This window comes from Lagopus muta, chromosome 3 (genome assembly GCF_023343835.1).
Source record: "Lagopus muta isolate bLagMut1 chromosome 3, bLagMut1 primary, whole genome shotgun sequence".
Taxonomy (NCBI): Eukaryota; Metazoa; Chordata; class Aves; order Galliformes; family Phasianidae; genus Lagopus; species Lagopus muta.
The window spans coordinates 66,920,747-66,947,043 of record NC_064435.1 but is presented as its reverse complement, the minus strand read 5'-3'; the positions used below and the strand labels follow the sequence as shown (position 1 = coordinate 66,947,043).

Below are 26,297 nucleotides of genomic sequence, written 5' to 3'. Positions count from 1 at the left end.
CACAAAGCTACGTCTTGACAGCGTGGTCTAACTGTTAAATGCTGTACAACTGTTGCAGGATTTGACCCTATAAGTACCAATAAAACACCCTAAGAACTGCCAGGAGACCAAAGAACAAGCAAACAAAAACAAGGCTATAAAGTGAATGCAATCATCAGAAATGAAGAAGTATTAAAAGTTGATAGCTGCTCATTTCCATTTAGATACAAGGACAACATTCTCATAGCTGCAGCTGTTACTGCCTACTGCCCTAAACAGTACCTGGCTACCTGAGGTCAAATCTTGAACAGTGGACAAGGCATTCAGTTTTTGCTTGACACCTAATATGGTTAAGAAGTAATCACATTTTCAAATTATGTTTGTGTAACTGAACTTGATCCTTCTCCAAACACTTCTGAATTGGGAAAGTGTATCGTGAATGCTTCAGTTCCTGCCAGCTCTGAAGCATGAAAGTTACAATACATGAAGAGCAAACAAGGCCCTAAAAAGGTGAATAATGTACATATATGTTATTCCTAGGGAATGTAACTGTTTCTTATCACTTAACAAGTGAGTGCCAAAGTTACGAATGTACTACAAGTCCTGATGATTTTTTTTCCCCAAACTTAAGGGCACTATCTTTCTTCTGAAACATAACTTTGCTTCCTGTACAGAGACTAGAACAGAAAGCAAAAAACAAACAGAAACACCTCCCAACCCTCCTTTCTTAAAAAAAACTATCAACTACCCCTAAAAACAAAACTGAAACAACAACAAAATCTCTATATATATCCACAGTTTCTCTGCTATCTACTTGAAATCTAAAATTACTTTTTTTTTTTTTCCTGGATATTTTAAACATGAATATATTTATAACAGCCACGACAGCTCCATTAAGCAGCAAAGTTCCAGATTACTTTCTTTGCTGAAGTTCATTGATTCTGTTATGAGTAAGACATTCAAATACATACCCAAGACTAGATTATTACTATTTTTTTTTGTAATTTCTTCTCTAAGTACTGACAAAAATCTTCTAACTCTGGTCTGCTGGTTTGCACTAGAGAAACCTTGCAGGATAAGACTTTGTGCTGAAATTTCAAATCCTCTGATAAATGTCCCTGGCCTTACTTTTTAAATATTTTTTCCCGAGCTGATTTATTACATAAACAAATTCCACATCAGAGATACACATCGTTCGGCACTTGGGATGTGTTTTTTCACTCTTGATTTATGAAAACACAAAGGCCTCTAAAATAAAACCAGCTAATTTTAGAACTGCGTTCCAAGTATCAGGTTTCATCTTGATCAACTGTTTACTTGAGGACAGTGCCACCAAGTGGCAGAGATTACTCACACTCCCTCTTTCCTTCCCAGCTGTTCTAAACTTCCAGCTATGAGACCAGATACGGTACCCAAAAAAAGGAATATGGTTAACCCTTCTGCATCTCCCAACTGCTTTATCTGTATGTTGTATTTATAAGCAAGAATGCTTCAATTGTGGTTGACTTTGTGAAAAGGTACTCTGGTTCCTCTACTTAGCACAAAACAGTACGTATTAAAGGCATAGATTTCTGCTTCATTTGCAATACACTGTTAGATTTCAGAACCATTAAATTGTCTACTGATGCATGCCATAATGTTTTTTGTGCACTGTCGTGGACAATTCTGCCATTTTTTACAGTCTCTACAGTGTTTAATTCTAATTTATTTTTGCTGGTACTCTACGTGTACTTTCACTTCAGCACAGCTGCTGACTTTCGCATCTTGACTTAGAAAATCTGATTCTTCACCAGCAATCCAAATTACTTTAATAATTCTAACAATAATTACAAAAATATGGAAATGGTGACAGTTTGGTTTATAAAAAGAGAATATAACTTGTGCTCGAATAAATACCAAAGATCTCTTACAGCTTTATTCCATTCTGCATATTGGCCACTTTTCAAACAATGAAGAAAAAAATAAATACAGAACAGAGTCATTATTTTTTCCACAATTCAGTGCACATTACCTCCACATAACAGTGGTAAAACGATTTAAACTAAGAATACCAGCACATCTCATCCTGCCCTTAGATCAGCTGTACTTCATCAGCTGCCCATTTCCATATAGGTAAGATTTTCCTGATCTTTTCACTATGCCAAAGGTAATCTTAGAAAGACAATACCAAACTATTTTCTTTACAAAAACTACTCTGAAACTTGAGTTTTGATTTCTGCACTACAATGAAAAACACTGTCAAGATGACCCAAAGCAGTAAAAGAAAGCAGACTTGAAGATACCACAGAAAAGAAACCTTCCACTGGATGATATGTAGCTGAAAGACCTACCTTACCTCAGTGAATTTTCTTCTGTATAATGAGATTTAAATGTGCATTTGACATATAGACCGCCATGTAAGATACCACTTTGCTTGGGAAAGGATACTCAGTTCCACCAAAGCATACATAAGTGAGATTATCTTTTGAGCAATCGGGGAATGAAGAATTACAATGACTGAGCGGTCTCAAAGCCACGTCTATAAGCAATCACTAAAACAAACTGCTCAAGTTCTGGAAGTACCTTCATTGGAAGGTTCATTAATTTCATTTGAATTTTATCTTAAAGTAATACAAGTGACTTATACCAGCAAGCTATGCCAAGTTTATAGTATTTTATACTTCTTTTCCACCTGAGATATACAGTTGTTAATATTTTTTCTTGAAGCCCATCTAACCTGTTTGAAGGATGGGCATTCTACGCTGCTGAGAGGATCAACTAGACTAGTTTTATACATTTTTCAACTAATGCTAACAGAAAAGTGTCAATTTAAACTGAGCTATTTCAATATATTCACATTTAAGCATGTACTTGTGTCTTGGTAGGATCAGTGCTTATACAAACAGAAGTGTCAGGCCAGAAGTGAAAGACATATACGCTGAACAATGACTATACTGTTCTTGAAGATTAATGACTCTTAAAAGGGAAAAAAATCTGTATTTGTGTAACTGAATACAAAGAACAGCTTTTCTACCTTTTACTCCAAGATACCTCTGCTCTCTAAGCTATATTGATTATACTTTTAAAAGGTTTTGACAAGTTTTTTCCACAGAAGACAAAAGAAAAAAGGTCTTCAATTGTGATCTGCCCTATCCAATTCCCTACAAAGATTAAGAGATGTCTCTCCTCAAATAAGGCACCACGCACAGGTGGAAAAGACAGTTCAGAGTATTTGAACTACCTTCACTATATCCTCACTTGGAATCCCTCTTTTTCTTCTTCCTTCTCTTGTCCTAGCTGAGCATTAACAAAGAAATATACAAAGGCAGTGAATACAAACCACGAGCAGGTTTTATTTGGGGGAGCTCATGAAGCTTTTTTTCTATACTCTATCTCATATGTTTCAGTTACCAATGTGATCTTTACTACTAGAACTTTATATTAACAGAAAATTTAATAAAAGTTTATAGTTCTTCCATACAGTGCCACCCAAATTCTTACTGTCATATGAAGCATTCTTAATTCTGTATTCTTTCATCATGAGTGTTTCACAGATTTGAAGTCATGTGTTTTTTAATCTCATGATTTCTCCATTTTGCCCATGTCTGATTTATTTTATGTGACCCTTTTAATTTGGGTTCTCCTCTTTCACTCCTGTTCCAGTTTTTCCACGATTTTCTGCAGCTCTTCTCCTTGACTGGTGAATGTGCATATTTTGTGGATCATTTTCCAAATATTTGTTTGTGAAATGGGGATTCAGAGCTGAGCCACACATTTCAGGCTTCTATTATGTTATCAACATGGTCTTCTCCAGATTTTGAAAATACAAGGAGCCAAGTAATTAAAAAAGCAAAAAGATACATCCAATTAATTATGGTTACAAATCCATCAGAACAGCTTTCAAAAATATTTAAGATTCACACTTCCTAACTAGAAACCTAAATTCTTTAATAGCCTGTGAGGAACTTAAAAAACTTCCTAAATGCAGTTCATAGGATTTCTGTACCACAAAACCTACTGAAGTACATAACAAAAACCCTTATGCTATTAGCAGAGGTTTAAAACAAAAGTAGTCTCCATCCAGAAGTTACTTGAGAAACAACTGGAATGCTGCCATGCAGAAAGTAGACATGTAAAGGAATAATAATAATAATTAAAAAAAACAGAAAAAAAAAAAAAAGAGGTGTGGTTCCCTAGGAAAAAAAAACCACAAATGTATAAAACAATGAAAGCCAACCCTAAACATCACTGATAAGGCTTGCATAAGGCAGCATTCTCACCATCTTGCAGGCACATCCTTGGTTAAACCACTTTTTGCTCACAACTGCTTAGAATATTGCTTTGAAAGAAACCTGTTTTTTATGGTTTAGGTAGCTAGAGTTTAACTGAAGAAAGTGCACTGCATTTGAAGACGTGAGTTATGAACTGAGATAACTAAGCTAGGGGGAAGAAGGTTGCATCTACTTCTACTTCGCTAAGCACAGGGAACAGCAGCAGGTTCTGGTTATAAAAAATGCTGGATCTAAAGGAAAGCAGTAGCATCTACAAGCCACGTTAGTACTTACATCCAAGCTTCCTTCACTTGTAGATGTAGAACTAAAAACATCCTCCTCACCATAATCTCTGTTCATCCTCAAGTGTTCTTCTGTCTGTAACACAAACAAGTATCCTACAGAGCAGTAGCAACGGAAAGAGCAAAAACATGCCAAAGCAAAGCACCAAACCTGATCACAGAATGAGGACAAACTGCCCCTGTAACGCTAGACTGATTGTTGATAAACACTGAAGGAGTCTGCAAAATTTCTCTGAGGTAGGAAAGCTCTTAAGAAATTCATTAGCAGGAATATAAAGAATTTTGTTTTTAATATTATAAAAACAGAACAATGCTAAGGCAAGGAAAAAGAAAACAGGTAGCGAGCAGGTCCTGCAGTAACGGCAGCCATGTTGCCAGTTTCCACTATACCTACAAAGACAGACAGAGGAGCAAGCAGAGAGCTTCTTCCTCCACACGTCAGAGACAAGACTGCTTTTGCATCCTATCAGATACCGTCTCAAGATCCCACAATCATCTGCACAAAACCTCTGGACTACTGGATTGTACAGCACTGCCTATTCGATGTGGATGCAACCTCAGGCACGTGATGACTATATTTCATATCAAAAGGCATGGTATTCTGCCACCTTTATGTCTTCATGTCAGCTGCAGGAGAACAGAGGGTAACTGATCCAGAATAAAATTAGAATGGACTGAAGAAGGTGATACCTGATCTGGCATTAAGCCTGTAAGCAAAAAGTTAACCTACAAGATATTTACAACCAATTTGTATCAACCATGAGAAAAGATCTCTGTTTTCATTGTGTGTGATGGTATTTTACATATAGTTGGAAAAGAAAACAAACACAGAAGAGTTCAAAAAGCTGTATCTAGTGCATTGTCATCCCATGATTACTGCCTTCAGTGAGCTGAGAAAGTAAGAGTGTGTGGGCATGGAAATCTGAGCGTGGGCCTGCAGAGTGGAGTGACACCTGATCCAGGACATTTTGCAAGACAGGCTAATACCCTGCTCTTCCCTTGCAAACAAAGCCATCTTACCCGTAAATGACTGAAACCCCACAGCACGTCTTCAGTTCAAGACTTCAGACAATTCTTGCTATCAGCTAGTTTTAAAATAGAGACTACACATGACCGCATACAGTGATCCTATATTTGTTTGTGTGCATGCAAATAATAATGCAAACAAAGAAAAAAATAAGCAGAACCAAAGTCTTGCAAAGGACTGAAATTTTAACTGAGAAACAGTAAAAGCAACTTTGGAAAAGGCATTCTGGGACTTCACATGTCCTGAAACCACAGGACATTTTGTAATACAATCCCTTCGTAAACCTATTAATTCTGTCTTAAAAGAAGTTAATGAATTTGCCCCAATTCTGCTAACTATCTTCAGCAGTTTCAGCTGTAAATCTGCCATAACACTGAGTCACATCTACCATGGCCACTTAACATCTTCCTTTCCTTTGTATGAAGAATAGTGATTCTTCAGTTTTCAGTAACTCTCCCATCTGTTTGGGCTCAAACTACTACAGAACATACTAAAAAGGTAACAATGATCTCCTTGCAGGTCTAAACAAAATGGTAGGTAAACCTCTCTTCTTCTACTCTTCATTTGAAAGTAAGAGTCCAATAAGGAAACCAGTAGGAAAAATCAATTAACTTATCAGAACTAGCAGCAAGACTTAAAGCTTCATCTCAGATTCTGAAACTGTTCCTTCATATTTGTTTCTGCACTTCCCACCATATCCCAGGACAAAAATTACTTGCAGATTATTAATATATTTCCAATATTTTTAACATCTATTAAAATATGTGTTTTAAAAAGCAATCTCAGGCTATGACCTCTTTTTTAACAGGTATGAAAAAGAGAGTTGGAAGAGAGGGAGGGATATAGAAGCATAATAAACTTGTAATCCTAGCTGTGAGAAACCCACTGCAGTAACCAGAGCACTGCCGCGTTTCACAGCAACGTTTTCCAATGTTGCAAGTGCAATTATTTTACAAGCTAAATCTGATCTGCTTCTGGAATTACAACTCGAAGAGCACGCATTTCATACTGAAGTTCAGTAACATGGAAACAGATGGAGACTGAGGTCCTTTTAAGGGACCTTGAGGTCCCATCCAACCCGGGCCATTCTGTGACCAACTACCATGCAGTAAACATGCTATGTTCAGTTCCTCCAGAGGAACTGCAGCACCATGGTATGCCCTTGGAGTTCATGTTGAGCTTGCTTGAGAACTATATTCTTCCAGGCAGATGCAGCATTATTGCTTAAGTTGTGTTTTTGCTCCACACTAAATGGGAAATACTTGCTTATACAGGATAAGAACACCAAAACTGACTTAGTTTCCCATAAGATATAGCTCTGCTATGTACTTCAACAACGTTAAGAACAGCTCAGGATCCATGTCAGATCAGATATTTCAATATGGTAATTCCCAGTGTTGATTTGGAAGCCACCACCTGGCAAAATAACTCCAAATTTGATCATAATGAAAAATGGTGAGAACTGAAAGATTCTGGAAAGCTTATACAGTTTTAGAAACGTGACTAGAACTGTAATACCAGTCCATCAACAAAACAGATGTTACTTAGTACCAGGTCATCCAATTTCACTGCAAAAGCCTTAGAGGATTTTTAAACTCAGATGAAAGAAAATATGTTCTTTGCATGTACTCAAGTGAGACAATTTTCTGTATTTAATTTCTGTAATGAGGAGCACATATTTTTCAACAAGCATCTCAAAAAATTCTAAATTTCAAAAATACATAGAATGCATAAACACTACTTTCCAGTTTTCCCCTTACAAGAATACTGTTACATCTTCTGTAACTGTTCAAAGTTATTTAGATTTAGCAACTGTAACAGTATCTTGAGCTTAGTTTAATAAAGCTTTTTACATCAACTTTCCTTTCTGAAAGTTTAAAAATGCCTGACATGCACTGCAGCAGACACTGATCCTTCAGTGTATATTATTCCTTTTAGTACAGCAAGTTATTTTTGAGTCATCAGTTTTGCTGTTGCATTATTATCATCTGCAAGTCTGCACATAACTTACTGCAGATATACATGCTTTAAAACAGAGTATCACACATGCACAGAAGAATTAGAAATATCTAACGTGTTCTATATTACATCACTTCCTTCATAAATGTTTGGTTTTTTACCCTTCAGTCTATGCACTACTAAGTGGACTAGAAGGTTATAAGCTCGGATCTCCATCTGTACTGATTAACCATAGTTAACACATCTGCTGAAAAATGACTCTTTGGAAAAAAAAAAGAATCAACATTAATCAAAATCAACAATGACAAAAACAAACAAAGCCTACTACTCACAGGCAAAATATACATGTAAAGAAATGCATTTTCTTTAGTAAAGCAATATATTGATGAACACTTACCTTGCTGTTGCTTCTATTAGCTTTGAAAAATCCCAGAAATCCTTTCTTTTCTTTTTCTATTGCATCATTGCTTAGTGAAACACTTCGACTTGGTTCTGAAATAATTATAATAGAATATTTTTACATTTCTGAAACAATGATCAGTATTTTAACACATCTGAGGTTAATGCTGTACTTTTATGAGTTAGAGATTTTATGAACTGCATTATCTGAGTAAATGCCAGATCCTGCACTTTATTTGTCATCTGACTTTTCTTTGCTCTGAGTTTGTTCCAAAAATTTAGAGATGGGAAATGGAATAATGCCATAGATTTTGGTAAGTTTTCAATCACAATTTAGTGACTCTGTGATCACTCTGTCTACCTTTAACTTTCCCAACACTAGCTGAGTTGGATAAGCAATGTGATAAGGTCACACATTACAGAGAACAACCGTTAGTTTGATATTCAATATACAGACTGTAAAACACTACTGTATTTTTAATGGTCACTGCCTACCACTAGAGACTTCCCTCTGCTTTCAAGAACATCAGAGTACCCCACTAGCACAAAGAGTTTGGAAAAAAGAAAAAAAAAAAAAAAAGAAAAAAAAGAAAAAAAAAAGTTACATTCTCTTGAAAATATTTATTTAACAACAATTAGTAAGTGTACAAAATGGCTTGTTTCTTGCCAGAAATTAAAGGTCTACTTCACAAGAAACCCTCATCCCAGAATTCCTGTGAATTGACTTTCATTTCACACATAGCACATGATTTTCATGAAAGATCACTTTACACATCATTCAGCTGTTAGAAGGGGTTAAGCAAATACAGTAGTTAAAGCAAGGTGGAAGAGTGAAGGTGGTGAACCACTAGGAAAGCAGGAAGAAACTATCCTTAAGAAAGGCTGCAACTCCCAGCAAACAAAGAAAGAAACAAAAAAACAAAAATTATTACCTTCCTCAAATAATGTCAAAGCTCATTCACCAGAAACCCGTTTTTTTTTTTTTGCTCAGGGCTTGGCTACAATTGGATATGGATCATGACTCCCTAGCTCATCTAGTCAAAAACAAGCAGTAATGACTAAAGGCTAGCATAAGCCACGTCAGTAACTGCTGATCATCAACAGTTTGATGAAAATCCAAAGTGGGATTTTAAACACTGCATATCACCTCAAAACAACAAGGAATCTGGATAATTTTTCTTAAATAAATAGAGTAGCTATGCACTCCAGTGTGATGCTCTGTATAAGACTAAGCTACAGCACACATGACATAGGAGTTAGCAGAAAAATCATTGGCTTCAGTGAAGCCAAGAGCCAGCAGGCCCTTAGTCAGTCATATCCTCTCCATCGCTGTCACTGTCTGCTGGAGATGGACTTCAATCCTCACAGTTTATAGAAGTTATCCACTGCTTTATTTTCATTGCACTGTGTTTACTGGTAACAGAATGATGTAACAAGTCAAGCACACCTTTCTAGAGGATAATTAACAATGTTATATAACAGACTCAGTAGGGGAAAACGATATACTAAACATACATCTTTTCTGTTTAACAAGAAGCAGAAGCACAAATGTAATCTAATGAAATCATGCCTATTGTAGCAATTCAGAAGTCAGCATCCACCCAGAGTTATGCAATGTGTATGCACACATTTCAGTTTGATATTAAAATGTTTCACAGATAGATTAAAGTTAGTGAAAGATCTCAAAGAACTCAAAATATTCTGCCTCTGCTTCTGTAAAAAGTCGGAATCTAAAAGACTCAAAGCATACTGTGCCATACAGTAGTTAACTGACAGGATTTGTTAATGGCTGGCATTTAGTGGCAATTACTGAAGAAGTATGCACACAAGTGTGTTTGTTCTGACAAAAAGCATGGCCCTGGAAACAACGTGGTCCAAAAGACAACACAGATCGTGACAACAGCTTGTTTCACACCAGCATTTTACAGTACAATGTTAAAAACCCATCTCCCAGAACCACATTAAACAACAGCAAGGGAAAAGCAGATTTCCCCTCAGCAGCACTGTACAGTACCTCTGTAGTTCAAAGAAGGTTCAGACTGAGTTTTTGATGGAGGAACTGGAAAAGGCAGGCAATGAAAGGAGAAGACATATTAAAGTTCTAATATTGTTCAGTAAGCCACAGTATTCATTCACTACTCCTAATACTTGTGCTCCTAGGACTGTAGAAACAAAACCTTACCTGACACTAGGCATGCAGAGTTCCTACCAGAAGCTACTCAGCTGAGAAAAAGTTTGCTCCTTCTGTATTCACTCATGACAGCTTCAGCTGCTACACCAAAGTATGTTAGCAGGTGGCAGCAGAGCTTGCTTTTTAAATACACTATGCCTTCAGCACTTTATTTCAGGGAGGAAGAGGAAGACGAATATTTTGTTTCTCTAGAACCTGCTCTTACAAACACAGCTAGTGAGAATGTACTTCAAAAATCTGCCACTTCTTCTCATAATTAGTGAGCCTGGATATCCTATTCCATGCACAGTCCACAAAACAACTATTATGTAGAGCAATGGGATTATTCCACAGGAGTGAAAATACAGAGGGAAGGTACCTGTTTGAACAAAGGGGAACCTTTAGTAATTTGTGTACGTATTTGACATTATTCTCACAAAGCATCACAGTGCAGAGTAAGAGCAAGGCAGAGAAGGCAGATACACACACAAGATCGACGGAATACTGTCATAATACACTGGCACAGCTGCCCAGAGAAGCTGTGGTGTCCCATCCCTGGAAGCACTCAAGGCCAGGTTGGATGGGGCCTTGGGTCATCTGAGCTGGTGGGTGGCAGCCCTGCCCACGGCATGGCAGTGGGACTAGGTGGGCTTTAAGGTCCCTTCCAGCCCAAGCCTTTACACAATTCTATCATTCTAAGATGACAAATGGCATGCTTAAAGGTTAAAGTTATATATATATTTTTTTCTGATGCTGAGAGCAGTACACTATCAAATGTTACAGATTTTCTGCTGTAATCCCAGGACTGAAGTATTGTTTTTGAATATACAGGATTTTTTAAACCTTGACTTGAGGATACACACAGCACCAATATATACACAGCCACCTTCATTTAAAAAAAAAAACAAAAAGGAGTTTTACTAAGGCCTCTGGTAATTATTCTGTATGTTGTTTCTGTAGTACGATGAACATTTCTTGTTGAATATTATGCATTTTCAATATGCTGCTCCAAAATGCTTAGCTTAATTACAGTAAACATGTCTTTAAAGAAAAAAGAAAAACACATAATTCAGTTATGACACATTGTCAGCCACTTTTTGAGCATCCTGACAATCCAAAGAAAAAGGAGACATTTAGTTTACTTAAGAGTCTAAATTCATTGAAATTTGGCTCCTAAAGAGGCAGAATTGTCACTTACCAAAGGAGTTTGAAAGGAGAGACAGAACATCAACATAAATAAATAACTGTATAAATAAAAAATAAGCCTGCTGTTCAATGCATACAAGACGTTATCTAAACAATAAGTAAGGACATCTACTGCGCTGGAAATGATACTGATTGAGACAAACTGCAGGAGACAGCACTAATGAATATCATTTTCTGATCTCAAAGGAAGCAGCAGTTGTCAATACATATTTTTAAAGAACGTATACTTTAAAGCACATAGCATACTTCTGCTTTTTGAATGCACAATAAGGCTGATGAAATTCCAGCTCCAGCTGCCACTACAATACTGTCTATGAGAACAGAAGAGGAGGGAGAAAAAAGAAAGAAAATAAAACTTTAAATACTAATACCTCTTAGCTTCTTTTCACAAAATCATCAGTAGTTTTGCTCCTCGGAGGAACCACCTCCGCATCCACTCACAGTTTGTTCGTCACAAGCCCTGCTCTGTCGCGTCTGCCTCTCAGCTTTCGCAGCTGCCATGACTGCAGCACGTCTCCTCTTTCCTTCTCTTTGACCCACAGCACAAGTCAGCGACAGGCCCCTGGGTGACGTGCACCGGTACCAACAGCAGCTCTGAGAGGTACAAAGCTCCTCCTTTCACCCTGCCCTAGGCCAATGCGTGCTCTGCCAGGGCCAGCACAGCTTGGCACTGGCTCCAGAGCAGCTGGGGATGGCTGGGCACACCACTGACTTGGCTGCTACTGTCTGGATTGAGGCCCCCCCAAAATGCTCTTCAGTTGCCTTTCTAACTGTTGGCACCTAATCTAACTAGGTAGGAACTGCTTTCAGTTGTAGCTCACCTCTTTTTCGGTCCCAGGCATACAGCTCGCTTATTCCCAGCTCCTCCAAGGATTTGGTAAGCTCCAGCTCCTCCCCGGTGATGCTGTCTCGCAGAAGAACAATGTGCTCCTGACTGACCTCACACTTCTCACAAATAGCTGGGATGATGTTATGAAGAGGCACGTCTGGGCTGACTCGAACCACTGCCTTCTGTGTCTTCAGGTAATTTACCACCAGCCTCACAGATTTCTGCAGAAAGAAAGTACAAATGCTCAGTCTTCACTTTCTAATGGCCATGCTCTCTTACAATGAGAATGGCATTAGGGACATCCATATTGACTTCATCTCTCTTTGGCTACCTTACCCCACATGCACATTTCTTGCAGAAGAATACTATTAATAAAAGAAAAATTATTGGAATGTTTTTGTCTCTGAAGAGACAGTCAGGAAATTGGGCAAATAAGGAAAAGGAATTACAGGCAGCCATCAATTTTGTGCCACTATTTATAAAAAAACACCATAAAAATTTCAGCAAGAACAAACTTCCATGTAAACAACCACATGCAACATAAAATTCTGTGTAAATGCTGCAGTCCAGACTGGCAGCAGCCAGTCCATGTGCAAATCAGCTAAACTAGTAGAGCAGGTTATAGAAAATCTCAAGCCTCCACCACCCGGTCTGAAGATGCAAAGACTGGAAAAACTGCTTGAAGTGATAAGAACAGAATTATGCTTCGTGTCACTGTTTTAGGGCTACATAATACTGACCTCGGGACCCCTTGGTAGAGGTCTCTTTATCTTCTCTTCAGGAACCTTCTCTTTCAGGAGTACTGTTTGTACGTCCAGTGCTCCTATCAAAGTGTTTGGCTTGTAACTCAAGGGTTGTTGAGTTTCCAAAGACTTCAATTCAAGACTGTACTGGGATGGATTCAAGTGATGCCGGCTGCACAGATCAACCAAAAGATCCATCACAGCTTTACTGTAAGGAAGAAGACATTCACTGTTAGCACAGAGAACAACATCTGCAAAAAAAATCACTTCTGTTTTAATATCAGAGAAAAAATACAGGACAAGCTGGGGCTGTGTTGCTAACAGTGCTGACGCTACATAGATCACATGAAAACATCTGGAATTAAGAATATTAGAGACAGACCACAGTGCTGATATAACACTAACAAACCCAAGCCTAAAGTGGACAAACTGTATCTTTTCTGCTAATGCACATATTAAATTCTCCAGCTCAAACTCTGCTCTTAAAAGGGAAGATACAAATAAATGACTCGTTCAAGGTACAGTAACCTCCATCTACATTTGAATGAAAATCAAAATGGAATATGAATCTGGAACAAGAGGTAGACAGGATTTTTTCAGCTTAGAGATTGTTCAGAAATTTCTACTGTCCTCCCCAGTTTGACACCAGTAATACTTTCAAGCACAAAACATCCCCTCTTTATTTATTTTGGTGAGAATATTAATTCAGTCTACAAATATCTGTTTTCAAGTATTTGCTTTATCAAGACCTCTCATTACAGATGTGATTCCCAAACCACAGGTTTAAGAAGTCTGTCATTTCTGTCTCTTACTCCAAGACACAAAGCAGAGGTAATAACTCAAATCAAGCAGTAAGGCAGCTTGATAATGTCTGATACAGTGGATATAAGCTATGTCTCTCTACACCTCAGCAAGCTCTTCTCAGTACCAAGGTACTGAAAATTCCCAGTAAATACCATCCAGGATCAGATAAAACATGTTTATTAAAACTGCTGATGTTTATGAAAAATTCTGATTTCGTAAAACTGTATCTTCTATAAACAAACAACCAAAGTCAAAATAGCTACTGGCCTTATTTGAAGACCCTAATACACAAATGGTATTTTTATTCTAGTGGAAATCAAACATTTAAACAGCACATTTCCCAAAGGAACTGGCACTTATTCTTGTAATGTGCATACTGGAAAAGCATATGAAGATTCAAAATGCAGAGAAAATCTAAGAAAAAGAAAAGAATCCTTTACAGATTATTAACTACCATTTGTAGCCCAAGAATTGTCCTCAGCTGCAAGCTGCAGGTATCTGGAAATTACTCTTGGGGAATGCCCACCTTCTTTCTAGGTATATACTGTTGGCCAACAACTGGTCAAGAAGTCTCTGAAGAGTGCTGGAGGGCTAATGACAGAGAAATGCAATGAAAATGGAAAACAAGTCTACTCTCTTATTAATGGACAACAGACTAACACATACATAAATGCTGGCTCTTGTGTAAGAGATAAGAAATAGTTCAAGGACCTTCTTTACAGTAATCTATTTCAAGTTTAAGTGAGTTATGCAATGTGAACTGAGGAAGTGACATGCATTGAACATCTGAAATACATGATCACATTTGAAGAGAATGAAACTGAGTGAGAAGATGAAGATTGAATGAGGAAAACATTAACACATACAGGAGGCATCAATAAAAAAGATCACTGTGGTAACTGCTAACATAAAGATTAGCTAAACAGAAACGTGTATCCAGGTCACTTCATGACATTTTCAGATGACTTATTCTGGTGATATCCTCAAACTGCAGATGCCTCTATTTTGCAGTGACTATTACTTCAAATGTAACAACTCATAAAACAGAAACACTTACATATAGTAAGTCCGGACTATAGGAAAATCCTACACACTCTGAAATTTAAATAAACATTCATTATGCTGTGCAGTAGTAAGCATTTTTAAAAGTGTCAGTCTGTCTGATAAAGATCTCAGCTTGTCTGCTTACAGAATCATTTCTTTTAAAGTGAAATTTGCATGCTTTTCTTCCCCTCAGCCTTATTACTATTGTTTCAGAGAAAAATAAATAACCTGGCAGAACCACAACACATGGTGTTCTATTTGCTACGCATTTTTATTTAAAGTGAAATGCTAATGTATTGCTGTAGTGCATATTGTGATAATTCATTCAAGTGTAGACTTTTATTGCACTCTAAACACTAAAAAAAACACCAAGAAACCTGCCCCCAAATAACACTTTCTTTTTAATAAAAATCTATATTCCATCAGAAGAGCAGTTTATAATTCTGTGTACTTTCCAGCAAAATTATGAAATATGTTAAGTAGTAACAGTGTCTCAATTTCAAGATTAGAAACCTCACCAGCCATTACAGAAAATAAGTTGCAGACAATCACGAGTTGAAGAAATTTGTCCAGACAATGAACAATTTTAAAATCCAGCCAAACATGAGATTTCACTTGATTGTTGATTACAGAGCAGGTTAATGAAGGTTAATGAACATTTAATGAAGTCTGAAGCATCCTATCCTGTTTCATACTGCTCAGAATATGCAACTGTTTCATGAAAAGCATTCACCTGTACCATTTAGGAGTAGGAATTAAGCAATATCTCTGAAGCTTTTGAATGAGCTTCAAAGCGCATAGTATGCTTTTCCCAAAATGCAAATTAGGGAAAAACATTTCAACAAAACTTCAAAAGGATAAAAAACTACATGAGGTTTTCAACAAACAAAATTTAAAATTCGTATGTTTCTAGAGATGTAAGAGTTGGGAGTCCTTGAAATAAGGTTAGTCTTTTATCAGACTTCAGTTTCACCAACTCCACAAATTTTTCTTTTCAAATGCAATACTGTTCAGACTGACTTAAAATGGAAGTTTATTTCTCCATACGTGTAGCACATACAGAAGAGAGCTATCAAGCACAGCCAAGAAAACGGTACTGAACCACCTACTAATGTAAACCTAGTTTTTTTTCTAAAATAACTTTTCCTGAGATGAATGTAGCTCTTGGAAGATGCAAAGCATCACTCCTTTCCCTGCTTCAATCTTGTTCAAGACATATCAGTACTTTAACCTCACTGTGAGATAGGGTAGAAAACAATTTGAAATCCAGGCAAGTTGGACCATAAAAGACTAATTCTAAAGCTGAAACAAATTAAATGCCTCTGTATTCCCAAATGTTGAGCTAAGAAACATACTACTTTCTCTTTTAGCAAGACTTCACTGAAGTCAGGGTGGAGACCAAATGCTATGTGACAGATGCTAAACATTCATCACTGATAAGCAAACAGAAGAGCACAGAAATAAAAATGGAAAATGAACCCAATTTATGATTCAGACAAGATGGTTCAAACAACTATTTTTAGCAAAGGACAATACTTCAGCTTCATCCTGATGTTGTACTACTAAGCTGTTTGACATTTGAAAGCAAGTCTGGAAATTAAAGATTAACTGTTGTGTCAGAGATACTCATCAGGCTGAAGTCTGACTCGGTAAGAGCATGTTGGACCATTTGTGTACAGCTGTTCACAAGTAAGATGTAGCAAAGACATCTAGAATTTCAGAGGCAGAAAAAAGAGCAAGTTCTTTTGGATGTGGCTTGACCTAATCTCTCTGGGACCACACAGAATATTCTATTTTAAAATACTATCTTGTACATCTAGGAGATGATAAGAAAGCTGTACTCTGTAGAATGACATTGACTCCCCTGCTCCCTTCTACTCTCATGCTACAAACGTTCACAGAATCTAATTGGAGGAAATTTTTTTTTTAATTTAGGTTAATTTCAAACACATATTAGGAATCGACAACGATGGACTGTAAAAGACAAATGGTAGCGTAGAGAAAGTGAGCTGAAGTCTGAGGCTTTACTCATGTGCAGTCAAAAAACAGAGAACCGTCACTACTATTTTCTCATGCTCCAAAGCAGACCAGGAATCTCATGAAAGGACTAGTAGTTTTCCAACACAACCAGAAATGTGTAAACTCAGAAGGCAAACTATATCATAAGAAGTCAGGAAAGCATGATAAACATATTAATAAACACTTTCCTTTTGTTAATTTGCTGAGGAGTGTTTGGCTCTCATTTTCTATACTGGATATTCATCAGGAAAGCAAGATGGGTTTGTCAAGCCTTCCACATCTTCAATCTTTCATTATTCTCCATGTTGAGCTATAAGCCAACAATTATTATCAATTAAGTCTCTCACTGCAAATTATATGAAAATATTCTGTGATTATATTAGCTTTTTTTTTGCAAGTAATGCATGCAGACCAATCTCTCCTCCACTATTTACTGAACAGGACTACTGACTTATCAGGCTGCTGACACTAGAGGTCTGTATCTGCATTAACCAGGAAGCCCCCTTCAGTGTCACTCAGCATGAATGCAGACAGATGCATGATCCCTGTATTTGCAGGTTACCCATAATTTGTGAGAATCACAAATAGAAAAGGTTTCTGGTAATTCTTGTGAGCTTTTTCAATTATGCTCTAAATATCTAATCATCCCCTCTGTCAGATCTGCTTACAGTTGGTGTGGATCTCCTGCAGCACCATCTATCCTTTCAGGACTTCATGCAGGCCTCATAGAACAATATAAATATGGGTTAGTTGTGGATGGTATTTTATAATTCTATGGGGATAGGCAAGTAGACAGAAAGCCTAACAGTTCTACATGAAAACTTCTACATGTTTTACAACAGAATTTGCAGGGACTGTATTTGTTTTTGTTTTAAGTGGTTTTTTTAATACCATTTTAATGCTACACACACTCCTCAAGGACTCAACACTCAAACTGTGCTACGCATTTCCAAAAAAAAGAGAGACTGTCAGCTTCTGTTGATTTTCATAAATAAAGCTACTTCAAATTTCTAGATTCTAATAAAATATCTTTAAATAAGACACACTTTCTCTTTTTCTTGAATCATCTTCCAAGGAAATTCAATGATAATTTTCTGTCCTCCTGCTAAGATTTAGCAGAACTTTCTACAAAGAGAACAAAGTAAAATTGATGACATACTCCCTTTGCTTACATACGATGAGCAATTTGAAAGAGAGAATTTTAACTCTTAATTTGGTTAATTTATAATAACTTTAAATGATACTAATTGACTACAGCAACTACATTTTTGAACATCCTCTAGTGTACTTCACTGCCCTGTGAAATTATTATTTATTATTTATTGCTCTTTTCTGAAATTATCCAAACACTTTTTTTTATTATGATGCAAGGGTTTGCAAATTTTTCTATGAAAGAAAAGCTATTTTCCCAGAGTATTCAAAACCAAATTTTAAAGAATTCAGTTCCACTATTGGCCATAATAATACTGAATATTTACAACAGTATAAGCAATAGCAGAATTTTCTGAAATGTCTTTCTGTGGTATCACTATATTTAAAAAGAGCAAAAGAGGAAAATAATGTAGTAACTGAACTAGCTCCCATACTTGTTCCAAACTAAACTAAGCTTTTTTTAGTCTGTTATCTTCTCACTAAATGTTTAACCTCTGATGATCTCTGTACTTCGCCCAGTTAACAACATCAAGGCAATGCAAAAAGATGAGAATACCTGCACTCTCACCAAAACCTGGAGACCTGGGTCAATCCAACCTTAAAAAATTTCAAATGCTTTTGGAATTTATTTCAAGCTTGCATTCCAAATCCCTTAAACTGTAACCACTTCTAACATACAGAAAATTTTATCTTCTGCTGGTGAGGAAGAATAGCAGCACCCATGAGGACAATGTCACACAGGGCTCATTAGACAGACTCCCTTCCGACAGCTAGCTGCCCATGGCAGGTGCCAGTAGCGTCCAGTCCCAGGGCTCATGGCCATGATGTGGGAAAAGACCCACTGCCCATATCAGGCATCTGTGACACACAGGTCAGCAGAGGAGTGTTAGCAGCACTTTCACTGCCACCTGTGCTGGAGCCTCAACATGCAGTCCATGGGGGGAAAGCAAGCAGCTCCACAGAACAAGGTGAACGACATTTTCATTGCCTTGAGAGCTTCACGTAGACCAGAGGAATAGCCCTAATGAAACATCTAAGGTTTAATTTTAACACGAATCTCAAGGTTTCAGTCCACAAACTAAAGACTGCAGTAACAAAAATACTCGACTTCAACACAAGGGAGGAGAAACGGTGGTGAGAAGAAGCATCTGAGACACTGTTTATTATACAGGGATCCTCCCTTTGTCCTTTGCTCCTCTAACTAGCATGTTATTCAAAAGGTCCCACTAAAACACTGCTCTTGTAATGATCTTGGAGTGGATGGTCTTGGTTGTTTTTTTTTTTCTGGGGGAAAAACTACTCATACAGCATTGATATCTCTCTATACAAAATGCTGCAGGAAGATTAAAGGTCCTTTCCAACCCAAACCATTCTATAATTCTATGATTTCCCTCTCATTAGCTCTCCAAATGCCTATATTTGCCAATGAAATACTAGTTTTTTATTTTGCCACCTCATGGTCTGTGAATTTCATTTCCTGTCCTAGTTTCTAGACCTGTTCATTTCTTTCTCTCACTAAATCCAAGCCTCTGCCATAAAATTTTGACCACTAAACGTATAATCAAAAAGCTCTGACGGGCATTGCTTTCTTTTCAGACCTTCAATATCATTTTGGCTTTAGGGTCACAGAAGTTACTGCTAGCACTAGCCTCCTCAGTGTGTCTAAGCAAACACTATTTTCAGCAAGAAATCAGAATGAAGAGCGAAGCACCAGAAACTATCAGCCACTGCACAATTCTTCCTCAGCCATCAGAATACACGAATCAACAAACAGTCAGTACAGACAGCTATATAACATCAAGATGAAGTTTTACAGGAAAGCAGATAAACTTAGTTCACAGATGTAAAATAAGCACAGACTCAGATTTATTGGTGGGCAACTATACATCCTCCTAATCTGGTATCTGACCTTGGTAGTACCTAATGACAAGGAGAACCTCTTTCCCATTCCATGGAAAATCCAACATGTTTTTATACAGAAAATGTTTCCCCAAAACAAGCAGATGCTTTGCTACCTATGAAAACGTAATATATTTGTGAAAACAGGATCTCCAAATTTGATGGAACATTCATTTTCTGATCTCATTTCTTGGCAAATGCTGTTTGCCAGCAGTACTACGCCAGTACCTCTGTATCGGAAGATAACCCAGCACAGCCTAAGCCTAGCCCAGCAGCCCTACATTAGAAGACAGGGGCCCACACGTATGGTGAGGGTCATTCACAAGAAATGCAGTGACACAATAACTGCTAGTTCTTTCCTTTCTCATAAGAAGGGTCCCTTATACATGGGCTTTCAGGACTCTGGTACAGCAGATGCCTAAAATGTAAGGAGAAACAAGACAGAGGAACTTTGTCAACCTAAAAAAGGAGACACAAATATCATTAATTATTCTACTGGGAATGGAAGGCTGTAAAATGAGGAAGCTAGTCAAAGCCTTACCTTCCTTGTACTGTGCACTTCTGTTCTACCCCACTGGGTAAAATGACTATGAAGTCCACCATTCTATTTATCATATTCTCCTTCATGCTCACAAGGTTCTGATCAGAAATGACGGCTGTCTCTGCAGGTGACTTCTGCTCACTGTGAGTTCTACTGGCTGCAGAAGGTTGGTTTGGTGGAGGAGGAGCACGAGCTTTCATTCTTCTCCTTAAGAAAAAAAGGCAAGAAGAAAATTAAAAATTTTCCATGAGCAAATTAAAATATGCATTAACGAGAAAACACATCCTTTCAGCCATAATCTCAGATAATTTCTAGAAGTTCCTACAGCAAAAGTCATTTTTCTTCACCACAAAACTCTTCAACAGAGCTGCGTTTTATTTTTTACTTCTTCCTCTATAAAAATGCACTAATTTTTTAATTATTCGTGTACTCCTACTGCTTGCTTTCCAGGCCCTAAGGTAAGCATCAATTCCATAATTAGGGTATGAAAATAATCATTCTTCTGTCAAGTACAAAGCACATTTCTATGAAGAGAGAATCAGAACTGGGTCCAGTCCAGACCTGATTAAAAACACAGTTGTATTTATGTAAATGAATGCTTCCAAGTAAGAGGAGCAGGAGTGGAGCTAGGATGAACTGTAATTCAGCAATGTTTGGGTTCCACAGCACTATTCTAATTGAAATACTGTCTCTTTCTCTGTCTTAGTGAGTAGGATTAAATTTGGCTCATTGTACTTCATAAGAAAGGGCCATGAGATGCTCAACCCCAATGATACTTCTTACCACCCAACACAGAGACTACAGCGCTTTGAAAGCAGCCAGGAGAGCTCATTCTCCAGCAAAGGCATACATGCTGTGAGCTACATACGGAAAAGCAACATCAGCTTGCACCAACCAAGCCACATGATTTGCAGAAAGATAAAACTGCCACAGACTCAAAGTCTCCTTTACTGGCAAGCAGTGTGGTAGATAAGGAACTGCTTCATGCTGTTAACTTCTGAATAGCCAGCCTCATACCAAGCATGTGCTTAAGAGAAATTATTCTGATGATTAATATCTGTCACTTTACTGATTTTTGCCTAATTTAAGTCAGATTTCAGTGAAACAGATGGTTAAAAGCAATAAAATATTTACTGAGAAATTATTACTCAAGCTTACTGACTGAATTTTTAATCTGTCTTTAGGGTGGCAAGAAGAGCATACATTATGATTCTATACATCATTTTCATTCAGCAAAGAACATAAGCAGACCCAGAAAAAAAGAACACAGAAAAAGTACTCTACCACTGCAAGGTTTAGTGTTCAATCAGACAAGGGCAAAACTGTGGTCAAGAGAAAATTAATTTCAAAAAAATTTCAAAATCTTACAGCTTCTTCATCAGGACACCAGTGAAGATGCTGATACTTCCATTAACCTGCTACATGCATAACAAACAGCTTTCCCTACAAATAAGCAGGGAGCTCTACTGCCATCTTTACTACCATACAGCATTTTTTTCCTATGAGACATTTTCTCGAAACATTCCCTTTTTATCCTACACACACCCAATGTGTCATGAAGGCCATCAACTGCTAACTTGTGGCTTCCACTCTCCTGTCATGGAGGTGATGATAAGTTCAAGGTTTTACTGTTTGGCAAATTACCTTCACTTTCTATACCTCCCTGAACCAAACTCCTGATTTATTTACTTGTCTACAGAGAAGAATAAGAAATAAAAAGAAACTGGGTTTGTCTTTGCTCAAATCCCTTTACGCCCAGCTACACTTGTTTGTAAGCAGGTGGTGAGAGACATGGGAGTTTTGCATAAATCCGTTTCTTGCCAATGAAGTCATTAATATTACTCAGCTTAACAAGTACAACACTGAAAGACTTCAGATCAGTTTACCAACTACGTAACTCTTACCCTTCATATCACCAACTGCATCAATGTAAGCAGCTTATACACAGCTTTGCACAAAATCATTTCAAAGCAAAGCAAAGCTTGTGTCCTGAGCCTGGCACAGCTGGTTGGTTTAATTATGGTTTACCTGTCAATTACTGTTTGCTTGTCAATTCCAGACCTCACAGCAAACTGGGAAATACAGCAGTAAGCATGAAATTCAAACAGCTGAAACTGAAGAGACTTGAAGTGTCAGTAGAGAAATGAAAAAAGACTGAGTTTTGAAGCTGATGAAAAGGCTGGGAATGAGTTTGGATTGTGCTGTATCAGTGTTATTCCTTAGCAGTAACATAAAGGTGCAGTTTTCAGACTGAACAAACAAGACCTGACATCTTAACACCAATTTATAGCTCTGAAATGGGAACATGATTTTTATTTGGCCACTTCTTAAGTGTTCTCTATATGCAGTGCTGCAGTTACAGACTTTGCACAATGCTACTCTTGCAGGTGTAATTCAGGAGTCAGAACCACCAAAAGATGCAGCTGCACACTGACCAGTGATGCTCACTCTACCTCCATGTAACACTAAGTATTGTTTTTGGCACTGAGCAGTCACAGTCTTTTACATGCTATGGCCCTTCTTATCTTTTGTTCAGGAAGGACAGTACACACCCGTTTCCTACACAGAAATGGGAAAAAGGAATCCAGGAAGTATTCCCACTACAGCCCTGTTAACCTAGCAACAGCTCAGGTGACCTCAATTGAACTTTCTCCTGAAAGCCTGTAACTGCTTTCCAATGCTTTCCCAGGTGACAGATTTGACGGTTCCAGTGGAAGCAAGATCCTTTCAAGTTCACCAAATCACAGACTGTCAGGAATAGGAAGGGACTTCAAAAGATCTCCTAGACCTCACAGTCTCTTTGGGCAGCCTGTTCCAGTGTTCTGTTCACGCAGTGAGATATGTGGCACAGGTCTGCACTTCCCAGCCACCTTTTTGAGACATCTCTGCATCATCTGAGCAAAAAGCAGCTCAATGAGTCGATGAACGAGAACCTGAGCTCTTCCTCAGATCTGCAAGTGTCTGCTTCCCAGCTCACTTCTGTCATAGCTGTGATCCTCACAAAGGACAATACAACATTAAAATGTACTTAAAATAATGAATTAAAAGCTTGTTTTAAACACATTTACTTCCCATGCTACATATATAACATGCCAGAAGTATTAACAAAAAATGAAAGAAGTTGCATATCTTAGTCTGAGACAGATTCAAACTAGACTTAGCAGCAAATTTTGTTTGCAAACACCTTCCCTATGATCGACACTGAGATATCAGCTAAGCCACTGGCTGCTATTAGCCAGCTGCTGCAGTCAGAAGCAAGAACATTTCACACCTCTGATTCACTCATGGTCACAACCACTGTCTGCATTTCTACCCAAAGAGACAAAGCCATAACATCCAGCTGATCCTAAAACAAACATACAGTAAATTCTAATGAGGAAGGCATCGTTCATTTCATTTTCTTCTGAGCTGACAAAATGCACGTTGCCATGAAATAACCAGGCAGAACATATAAACAACCTACCAGCACCATTCTCAGCAACAGCATCAGGCTTCCCAAAATAGGAAAAAAAAACCCACCACCAAACAGAGCAACAGCCAGCTTAGCTGTAGTACATCCTGCAGAAGAAAAGCAATAGAAACAAAGAAAAGTTTTACCAAATTAAGGAATTCAAGACCGTGCAACACAAGCCCTTTGGACCTATTCTTAATTAATAAATAACTATCAAGCTACATGATCCAACCTTGACTTTACAATTCCATGCTGAAAAAGCACGTCCGCTCTTTCAAATCAGATTGGTTAAGGGAGTTTCATGGCAATGATGGCAATGCAGAGATAAAGAAGAAAAAAAAAAAAGGTGATTTTACTGACTCGAGTTTCAGGTGACTGCAGTCTTGCACACATGTGAACTATGAGACACACCTCATACTTAGGAAAGCCAAGGCACAGATGAAACTGAACTCTGCAAGGAAGGTGAAGAATAGTAAGGAGAGATTATTTAGATACACTGGTTCTAAGAGACAGATGAAGGAGAATGGATCCCTCTGATAAATGAGAAGAGAGAACTGTCTTCAACTGACACGGAGAGTCCTGAGGTACTCAATGACTTCATTGCCTCAGTCTTCACTGGCAGTTAGGCTTTTCACACATCTCATATCTGTGAATCTCTTGATGGGGATGGGGGAATAAAATCCCTCCCATCATGAATTCAGACTAAGTCTGAGATCACCAAATAAGGCTAAATATGTACAAGTCTGCAGAGCCGGATGATATGTATTCCAAGGTACTGAAGGAACTGGCTGATGTGGTTGACAAGCCACTCTCCATCATATTTGAAAAGTTGTAGCTGTCAGGAAAAATTGCTGGTGACTGGGAAAAGGGAAACATCACTCCCATTTTGCAGAAATGGAGAAAGAAAGACCCACGAACTACAGACTGGCAATCCTTGCCTCTGTGCATGGGAAGATCATGAAACAGATCCTCTTCTGAAGAGATTTTAAGGCACATGCAGACAGAGAGGTGATCCAAGACATCCAGAATGGTTTCACGTAGAGCTGACTGTGCCTGACAAATCAGGTGTCTTTCTATGATGAAATGATGGCATCGGTGGAAAAAGGAAAGTTAAGTGATGCGATTTGCCCGGACTTGCACAAGACCTTGTGACATGGTCCTATACCACATCCTTATCTCTAAATGGGAGAAACAGGGGTCTGAAAGCTGGACTATCAGGTGGATAAGAAGTTGGTTGGGTGGCTGCAGCTATAGGATTGTGATCAACAGATCTACACCCAGGTGGAGGCTGGTCACAAGTGGTGTTCCCCAGGGGTCTATCTTGGGTTCAGTGCTCTTCAACACCCTTATTGAAAAAGAACTGTGGGACTGAGCGTACCCTCAGCAAATTACTGATGATATCAAACTGAGTGATGCAGTTCACACAATAGAAAGGTACACCATCCACAGGAACCTTGACAGGTCTGAAAAGTGGGCCCGTGTCACTAAATGAGGTTCAAAAAGGTCAAGTGCAAGGTGTTGCACTTGGGTCAGCATAACCCTCGGTATGTGCAAAGACCAGGAGATGAACTCACAGAAAGCAGACCTGCAGAGAAGATTTTGGGGCAGATGAAAAGGTATACATGAGCCAACAGGGTGCAGTTGCAGCCTAGAAGGCCAACAGGATCCTAGGCAGCATCAAAAGAAGAGTGGGCCAAAAGGAGAGGAAGGGGATTGTCCCCCTCTATTCTACTCTTGTGAGGTTCCATCTGGAGCACTGCATCCTAGTATCATGATTTTGTGATTTTTGGTTTTCGGTATTCCACATTGTAACATCATGTAATGACTGGGATTTAAACTGTTAATGCTCCAATTCCGGGTACCTGTCCCTGTACATCACAGAAGTAATGGGATCTGGCCCTTCCTGGTAGGGAAGTCTCTTACTGCCTTGCAGTGGGTGCAGTGGGTAATGGAGGGTGCTTTCCTAGCCATACCAAGATTTTCAGGTTCGACTCAGCCTCAGGAACTCTCTCTCTCCTATTTTATTTGATTTACTAGTCTCAATTTCAATTAGATTGTATTATGTTGCGTTATCTTGCACTCTGATATCATAGTTAATAAAATAAGTTTTCCTCCATAGATTGTTGTCGCTGCTATTGGTTTTTTTTTTGTTGGTTTTTTTTTTTTTCCTTCCTTGAAACCCTCCCACCTCCTTATCCCTTTTCCTTCCCATTTTGTGAGGCTGGGGGGGGGGGGGGGGTGGAGGTGGCAGGGGCAGGGACCCACTGCCCCCCTGTCACAGGCATGGATTGATCAAGTTATTTCTGTGACACCTAGTCTGAAGCCCCCAGCACAACAGAGACATGGAGGTGTTGGATCAGGTCCTGAGGAGGGATACAATGATGGTCAGAAGGCTGGGGCACCTTTTATGAGGAACAGCTGAGGGAGCTACACTTGTTCAACTTAGAGTAGAGGAGGCTTTGGGGAAACCTCCTTGTTGCCTTCCCTTACTTAAAGGGAAGAAAATTGACTTTTTACACAGAT

The 26,297-nt window shown here is 38.3% G+C and overlaps 1 protein-coding gene across 12 annotated transcripts in view; it reads right to left on the bottom strand.

The window, feature by feature from the left end:
• Positions 1-26,297, bottom strand: part of COBL (cordon-bleu WH2 repeat protein) — a 151,106-nt gene that overhangs the window by 89,937 nt on the left and 34,872 nt on the right. For 7 of the 12 annotated variants that reach the window (XM_048940233.1, XM_048940234.1, XM_048940241.1 and 4 more), the window contains exons 2-7: positions 20,324-20,530; positions 12,862-13,072; positions 12,114-12,342; positions 9,931-9,975; positions 7,915-8,009; positions 4,524-4,607 (exon numbers count right to left, since the gene is read on the bottom strand). In XM_048940233.1, coding sequence (XP_048796190.1) covers positions 4,524-4,607; positions 7,915-8,009; positions 9,931-9,975; positions 12,114-12,342; positions 12,862-13,072; positions 20,324-20,530 — 871 coding nt within the window. Of the gene's footprint in view, positions 1-4,523; positions 4,608-7,914; positions 8,010-9,930; positions 9,976-12,113; positions 12,343-12,861; positions 13,073-20,323; positions 20,531-23,786; positions 23,806-26,297 lie in introns of those variants that run through there. The other 5 variants (XM_048940243.1, XM_048940244.1, XM_048940240.1 and 2 more) reach the window with 4 other exon arrangements.